This window comes from Neodiprion pinetum, chromosome 3, assembly GCF_021155775.2.
Source record: "Neodiprion pinetum isolate iyNeoPine1 chromosome 3, iyNeoPine1.2, whole genome shotgun sequence".
Lineage (NCBI taxonomy): Eukaryota > Metazoa > Arthropoda > Insecta > Hymenoptera > Diprionidae > Neodiprion > Neodiprion pinetum.
In genome coordinates this window covers 16,707,458-16,714,725 of record NC_060234.1, presented here as the reverse complement: position 1 = coordinate 16,714,725, position 7,268 = coordinate 16,707,458, and the positions used below count along the sequence as shown (strand labels likewise).

General features: G+C 43.0%; 1 protein-coding gene across 1 annotated transcript; it reads right to left on the bottom strand.

The window, feature by feature from the left end:
- Positions 1 to 2,229: 2,229 nt before the first annotated feature.
- Positions 2,230 to 2,631, bottom strand: LOC138190615 (luc7-like protein 3). The gene has a single exon (XM_069134366.1). It carries the CDS (start codon positions 2,629 to 2,631, stop codon positions 2,230 to 2,232), a length of 402 nt encoding a protein of 133 aa, XP_068990467.1.
- Positions 2,632 to 7,268: the final 4,637 nt, after the last annotated feature.

The following is a 7,268-nucleotide window of genomic DNA, read 5'->3' as shown; positions in this document are numbered from 1 at the left end:
TACTATTACAGCACAAGAAAACAAATTTGAACTTACTGGTGATGAGAGGAATTAACGACATCAGAGTCAGGGCGGCTAGGTGGTCTAGTGGAGTAAGGCTCCGGTAAAGCATCGCTAGATACCAGGTTCGATTCCTGGCTCCGTCGTTAATTTTTCGAATTTACCAGTAGTTCAAAAATTATTTACGATTCACAAAATGAATATTGCCTCGTGATTAATATTAATGTTGATGATGCATATCCGCATTTCAATATTAGACGGTCATTGACTGTCTTACGAGCTTCGCACCAAGAAGCGTAAGATATCAAAATGTAAACACTTACAGACATTCTTACAAATTTGTGTCTCGAAGAGGAAGAACACTTTCTATATTCACACGTTATTAAAGAACAATACATTTGTTTTTAGTAATCTCTATTTTCCATTACTGTCAAAACTTTTCCGTATTAAAAAAGAGGCGCCAAAAACGGGGAACAAATCGATTCGCTCTCGGAATTTTATTGTTTCAATTATTTGTTCTCTTCTGGGTTACCCCCACTACAAAAAAGGTGGGTTTAGTAAAAAAAAAGCAAAAGGAAAGAAGGAAAAATTCGACCGGCTCTCGAAATTTTCTTTCTTTCATTTGTTTTTTCTCTCCGAAAATACAAAAAAAGAAGCCGGGATTGGATTAAAAAAAAAAAAAGAGTGAATTGCAATCGAACCCGTGTCCCGCATCACTTCATCCTCATGTTTTTTTTTTTTTTTTGAGGAGGAAACCATATTTATTTAGATGAACAATAAATGTACAATATTTACAATGTTGCACTTGTATTGTCTTAGTTTATGTAACTCCGGCTCAAATTTTAAGCTCAATCTAACATTTTGTTTTACATTAAGTGGTTAACTTAGTTTGTAGTGTTTTGTTTAAGACTTGAATGCAGTATTATAGCAAAGGCAGCAGTAATTAAGTTAAATACAGGAAAACTTCGCGCAAAAACCTGTGATTTAAAATGCATCCTCATGTTCAGCGTCCGCTAATTGAATCCAAAATTTATCAAATCTGGAGATACTTTTATTCACTGACATTCATAACTGAAACAAAAAAAATCCCAATTCTTGCATTCCTGGAAACATCTGTGCGAGCGGGGACAAGGATGCGATTGGCAACCACTTGCTCGAGCGACCGAGTATATCTATATATACACGATTGTGGGCCACCTTCGGTGCATGGTCGCCTAGGTGTCGGATCGGAAATGGGCCACCTTCGGTGCGTGGCCGCCTAGGTGTCACGTCGACGCTCCAACCTAGCTGGTATCACGAAAAGCCGAGCGTTGGAGATCTCCCTACTCGTCTCTGGTACTATTATCCTCATCCTTTGCCAACAATGCCACGTCATCTGCGTACGTCAATGCATATACCTTCTTCGTTCCTGATAAATCTACTCCACCCCACCTTTCTCTAGTTCCTCCTCCGAGTCCGCTAGAAACAGTACGAATAACAATGGACTCAGTGGGCAGCCCTGCCTTACTCCCTCTTCCGTCCAAAATTTTTCCCCACTCTCACCCTTCCCCACATTTCTGTTATCGCCTCCTTGCATCTTCTTACCAATCCTTCCCTCACGACTCACTTCTTCATGTCTTCCACTAACTTACCGCGGTCGACCGAGTCAAAAGCCGCCTTGAAATCCACATGCATTATTATCATTTCTCCTTCATTTTTAGCAATTTCCCTATTTATCAGATAATTTAGCACATATATGTTGTCTATCGTTCCCCTTCCTGCTCTAAATCCCGCCTGATTTTCCGGCAACAACTTTTTACTCTCAACCTCTTCCTTTACCCTTTTTTCCAGTGTGCCCACATATATTTTACACGCCGTCTGTGTTAACGTAACTCCTCTATATTCTTCTACACTTTTCCCTTCCCCCTTTTTCACTATTGGTACCACCACCCCTTCTTTCAAGTCCTCTGGCCACCCTTCTCCTCTCCATACCCTCTGGCATACTCCTCACAACTCCATTGTCATTTTTTACCCCCATACTTCCAAGCTTCATTAGGGATCCAATCCTCCCTCATCGCTTTATTATCTTTTAACTTTTTCACGATTTCTCCGACCTCTCGTAAAGTAATATCCCCCTCCTTCTCTCCCGTTGACTCCTCCTCTCCACTATTACCTTCTCTACTTCTGCTTTCTTTCACCTCTCCCAAAACTTCTCTAAAATGTAAATCCCATTCCTCCATCCTTATGTTCTTATTTATCCCCTTTCTTTTCTTTCTCCCTTCGTTTACCACCCCCCAGATTTGTCCTTCTGTCCTTAGACTTCGTACCCAAGTTTCCCATTTCTCTTTCTCTTTCCTTTTTCCTTTTCACTTCACACAGTCTACTATATTTCCTCTTTTCCTCACAGTACACCTCCCTGTCTATTTTCCCGTCTCTAAACTGCTGCAAGGACTCCCTCAGACTTCTTTTTCCTTCCCTACACTCTTCATCCCACCATCCCGATACCTCTTTGCTCCTCACTTTTACCTTCTCCATTTCCCCGACAGCCTTTCTTACCCTCTCCTTTAGATTTTCCCACTCCACCTCTACACTTCCCTCTCTTCTAACCCCCTTTCTAAATTCCTCCTCACATTTCTGTGCCCCCTCCTCCATTTACACTTCTCTTCCTATACCCCCCCATCTTCCTGCCTTGCTCCTCCAACTTTTAGACCTCCTGACTTCTACCCCAACTACAACTGGCGTATGATCCGATTCAATCCTTTCCTCTACGCTCAACTCCACTATACTTTCTTTAATTCTTTCATCAATCAATACTAGATCTATAACTAAACATCCCCTCCCCCCTACAAATGTCCATGACCCTTCTTCATCCCCCTTCACACACCCATTCGCTTTTGCCCACCCTCTTTCATTGATGAATTTACATAACTCTTTACCTCCCTTATTCACTACTTTATCTTTCGACTTTCTACCCCCTTCGTCTTGTTTATTATATCCTATCCCTCCTTCTGTCCCTGTCCTATCATTAAAATCTCCCCCTGCTATCACTTTTCTATCCTTATTAACTTCCTCCATCCGTCCGATTTGCCCTTCCGCTCCCTTTTGGTATAATCGCTTCCTGTATAATGAAACTTCTTTCCCAACCTTCCCTTATCTCCTTCCATTTCTTTTTATCCACCCATATCTCCACTAATATTGCAACATCTCAATCTTTCAACCCTTCCCAGAAGTCTTTTCCCTTGTTCTTCAACCCCGCTACATTCCAAAAACCTATCCCATATTTTCTCTTACTCTCATACTCCCCTTCATCTCTTTCTTTCCTATCCTTTCCTGTCCCCTTTTTCTTCTTTTCTCCGCTTATTCGTTTCCCTGCTGTACTCTCCAATCTCCTTCTGCTTCATCCCACAACCTCACTTTCTCATTCACCCACATCCTCATATAACACACCTTTACCCTTCTCCCCTTTTCTTTCTCTTTCATTGCCTCCTCCACAATCACTTTCTTAATTCTCCTTTCCTCTCTCGTCAGGTCGTCCTCAATTCTTACCTTTTCCCCTCTTAACCTACTTTTCGCCAACATCACCTCTCTTTTCTCCTCTAGTCCCTCCAACTTGATTAAAATCATCCCTCTCCCTTCTTCATCTACCATTCCTATTTTTCTCATACTTTCTTACCCCCTACAACGCCTATTTCATCTCAAATACTTTCAATTTCATTTTCCCACCTTACCCCCGTTTTCATTTCCACTCCTTCAACTATAACATTCTTCCTTCTCTCCTCCTTTTTTTTTTAATTCTTTTTTCTCCTCCTCCCAGATCTTTCTGAACTCCTCTCTTTCTCTCTTTCCCTCTTCTCTTAGTATGTTCACCCTATTTCCTACGTTTCCGCATTCCTCTTTCATCCTATCATCTATCTCCTCTAGCTTCCTCAAAATTCCTTCCATTTCCTCCTTTCCGTCTGGCGACCTCACCACAATATTACTTATTTTAAAAACCTCTTTTTCTTCTAGGTCTCCTGCTGATTTCACTTCCCCCTCTACCTCTCTCTCCTTTCTCTTACTCAATTAGGGCACATAATTCGAGTCTGTAGAAAACTCGTTTACAATAACAGCATACGCGCAGTCAGCAATACTCAAACAACCGCCGCAAGTGATGCAAACGCGGGAAACGCTCAAGCTTCCCAGCGAGTCGACGTGCCGACGGGAAACTCTGAACCTCAGCGTCAAACAATAGCTTCAATATTTCAAAATCGAAGAAACCAAATCAAGATATATCAGAAATCCGTAGCGCTGAATGTAACATAGATTCAGTATCCCCAAATCATAAATCACTGTTAATAAATGTAGAATCAGCGGATCTGAGATTTAAAAATAGCAAATTTTTAGTAAACACAGGATCCAAATAAATTTAATAAGAATTATCGAATTAAAAATCCCAGAATGGATTGACACTTCAATTACATACGAACTTAACGGTGTTTCAAAACTCGACAAACCCGTAATGTTAGGAAAAATTAAAGTCAAAATGAATCATATTACCGGAGAATTCAATCTGATCCCGTTTGATTTGCCCTTAGACTAGACCGGTATTATAGGATCAGAATTCGTGCATGTCCACTACGTAAAAATAGACTATCAAACAAAGTTAGTCACCTTGAACAACATCAATATACTGTTCTCCGAAACAGAAAGTTTTCTGCTGCTGACCAGACGGAAAACCGCAATGTTCATTCGAGTCGGGAATGCAGAAATTTTAGATCACTACGTACCGCGTTCACATACACAGGATGAAATATACATAGGCAACACCGTTGTATCGAACTATAATGGAATAGCTTATTTATACGCGATTAACACCTTGGATGCAGATGTAGAAGTGGAAGTCCCCGTATTCCCTTGTGTCTCTTCGACACAAGCGTAGACGGAGATGACAATTCTGCAAAAGATGAAACTTTAGAGCACACAAACGCTCGGACGCGATGAAACTATGCTAATGAGGTACTCAACTTAATGCGAATTAACCATTTAAACTCAAAAGAACGTAAAGCAGTTATTCATCTGATCAATGAATACGCTGACCTTTTTTACGTCCCTGGAGAACCCCTGCGAGCTACTTAACATATGCTGTAACGAGCTTTTGACCTCGCCCGGAGGAAAACGGGATCGGTCCAGCGGCAAGTTTATAAATGAGGCGGTTTCCAACCCGGTAAATAACGGATAGAGATTAATTTGATAGCAGCAAATGGGAAATAGTAAAAAGTGATTCAACAGGCTCTTTGATGTTTAATCAGCGTATTTATTTTACAAGCGCCATACAGCAGGGCAGATGGCTGAACAATTCGGTAATCAGTAAGACGGTAAGCGAATTCATAGAGGACGGCAGGCTTTGATAAAATTTAGCATAACTTAAAATAAAACAATGCGGCAGTCACTAGCCAAAATAAAGGATAATTAACATAACCAAGGCAAATTCTAACCGTGCGGTTAGCACTAGCAATTACTTCGCAACATATAAGGTAAGTTTCGCTCTCGGCATCGACGGCGCGGGCGCACACACGCAGTCTCTCCCTTTCTTCTCACCTTTCCCTTTCACTCGCACGCCAGCTGATACACGGCTGAGAAGCGGCACGGCACCCCACGGCTTTGATCTCCAAATCTTATGACTTAAACGGCAGAAGGCCACGGAACGACGATTCAGAGCTCTTTATAACATTATTCATAAGCAAATGAGAGAGTATCTAATGTAAAATCGGCTTAACCGCCACGAGGTTCGCTGACGGTTACCGAAATGACCGACTGAGCCGGCTGGCTACCTGTCGCCTGATAAGATGGTTTGATGTCGGGGTATCTGAGCAGCCAGCGAAATTTGTGTTGGCGTCCGACAACCTCAGTTACAGCGCAACGTGATTCCGGGTGCGGTTTCATCCCGACAACCAAGGACAGGATCGATGGATCAGTGGATGAGGAAATCGGCACGACACGGCAAGCTCTAACACAGTCTGTTACTATACTTGACACAAAAAAAAAAAAACCTAAACTCGACTGTCTCTTATAGCGATGCAAGGGAGAGTGAGGCCGCCGAGCGTTCCGTTTCGCGCGCTCCCGCGGTGACGCTACGGTGGTGGCAAGGGCTGTACTGTCGAGACGGCGAGACCAGCAGGATCCTAGGCAGACGGTCTGTTCGCCGCGCTGTCCTACTATCAGCGAAGGCGGTAGATTCAAACTCGCTATCTCTAATTTGGTGTACCCAGGGGGAGATTTCCGGTGGTCGTAATGTGTGCCGGGTGGCAAGACCGGACTTTGGAGGCGACGTAGGTGGAGGCAACTTGACCCGTGGGCAATGGCAGCGATGCTAGCAGGTGCGGCAGCGATATCGTCATGTGCAGCAGCGTGTAATCAGCGAGCGACAGCGCGACTACTGGGTCCGGGGCTTCGGAATCCTCGCCGCTCGTAGGTGGTTCCCTTTGGTTCCCTCGTCTGCAGCGCAGGCGGAGTGGAATGGTCGGGTTAGATAGTGATGATGACAGCGTCGGCAACCTCAGAGAATTTTTGCGAGAAAATCAATAAGCATTAGCAATAGTAGAAGAAACCTAAATTGACGGCAGGACTCTCCTCTCGTTTGCTGAATCTATTGGGTTCCACCTGGGAGTAGACATGCGGGTCGATGACGGGGTGAAAAACCCGCCACGAAGCAATGCATGCACTGTATAATAACGACGGATGAAATACCATTAACCACCAGATACAGGCATTTCAGAAACTAGAAATAGAAAAACAAATTACAGATTTATTGAAAATGTATAGAATAGAACTGTCAATTTCGGCTTATAATTCACCGCTATGAATTGTACCAAAAAACGGAGACTCAAAACCAATGCACGAACTCGGTGCGGTAAAGTAACAGAGCGTATTCAGTATCAACTTGTGATTCAACTAAGGTATGGGTGTTTGTAAATCTCAACGCTGGACAAGCTCGGCTGTGGTCAGACTAGAACTGAGCGCCGCTCCGCGATGGCGCCTTTATATGGGGTGGTTGGTCGTATCATTAAGCGTTCAGCAGTCGTTCGGTGACGTCAGAATTCTGAGAATAGCGATAGACAGATTATCTGCTCCCTTGCCGGATTATACTCGTAGGTGCTCATTTACTCATTATAAGCGAAAGTGAATTCGACAGCGTAAACCATACATACAGAAAGTTACCGGTATGAATCACAAGAAAAGAAAACATGTAACTAAGGGTTTTCAAACACTAAGTAAAAAACAATTGGAGATACTTACCCACTATCCTTGAT

Excerpts from the sequence above, each read along its gene's own strand:
- LOC138190615 (XM_069134366.1), bottom strand. The coding sequence starts at position 2,631 with ATGGAGGAGGGGGCACAGAAATGTGAGGAGGAATTTAGAAAGGGGGTT.